The sequence below is a fragment of the Penaeus monodon genome, chromosome 27 (assembly GCF_015228065.2).
Source record: "Penaeus monodon isolate SGIC_2016 chromosome 27, NSTDA_Pmon_1, whole genome shotgun sequence".
In the NCBI taxonomy this organism is placed as follows: domain Eukaryota; kingdom Metazoa; phylum Arthropoda; class Malacostraca; order Decapoda; family Penaeidae; genus Penaeus; species Penaeus monodon.
In genome coordinates, this window is record NC_051412.1 from 18,571,633 (window position 1) to 18,572,487 (window position 855).

Here is an 855-nt window from a genome sequence, read left to right on the forward strand (position 1 = left end):
CAGTAAGTATCAGCTGATCCAATGTTCTAAAGACCGCCAGTTGTTTGTTTCCTTCGAAGTGTGTCTGTGTCTGAAAAACCGGCGTGAGCAAACCGGACTATCAGACATCTGGTAGAGGACCATTGTCACAGTGCTTGCCGCAGTCCATTACTGACTTCTTCCTTACCCTCTGTAGCGGTAACGGTAACCGGCGTAGTGAGGATAGTAGTTGGGATAACCGTGATAATATCTGTTGTAGTAGTGAGGGCGTCCGTAATAGCTGTAATGAGGTTCAGGTTCGGTTTCAGATTCGACTGATCTCTTGTGGTGACTGTGGTATCTGTGAGGGTAGCCATAGAAATTGTTGTGGCGGTAGCCAGAGTAAGGGTAGCGATATCCATGATGGTATCCATAGTGGGGGTGGCCATGGTGGACTACCTGGTAACTATAACTATTGGTGGTGTCCGAATCAGCTGCTGGTTCAGGGTCAGCATCCGGCGTTGAGTCAGCTGAGCGTTTCGTGAGGCCGTGAACTTGAGGAGCCACGAAGGAGGTGCCGCCACCTGGATGCCTGGCCACTCCATCGCCCTCCAGTGGCTCGACTTGATGGTAGTGAGGATAGTAGTGGTAATAGGGGTAACGGTGGTACTTGTATGGTTCGGGATCGGCGTGTGTTACCACTGCCGCTGCCAAACACACCAGTGCGATTGCCTGGAAAATTGTAAACGTATTATCATCTTATGGTGCAAGAAAATCAGCGTGAAAAGATAGTGTATACATACTGTTCTTTATATTGAAATAATAATTAGTACATTTGATTTTGCTCATGTTTTTCATAAATGATATTGATCAAATTCACTGATACACAGTCCTTTT

General features: G+C 46.8%; 1 protein-coding gene across 1 annotated transcript in view; it reads right to left on the minus strand.

Annotated features, from left to right (window-relative positions):
• LOC119590646 (histidine-rich glycoprotein-like) overlaps window positions 1–855 on the minus strand; it is a 1,145-nt gene continuing 290 nt past the window's right edge. The window contains exon 2 of the mRNA XM_037939323.1: window positions 1–690. Coding sequence (XP_037795251.1) covers window positions 163–690 — 528 coding nt within the window. The 3' untranslated portion in view covers window positions 1–162. The remainder of the gene's footprint in view (window positions 691–855) is intronic.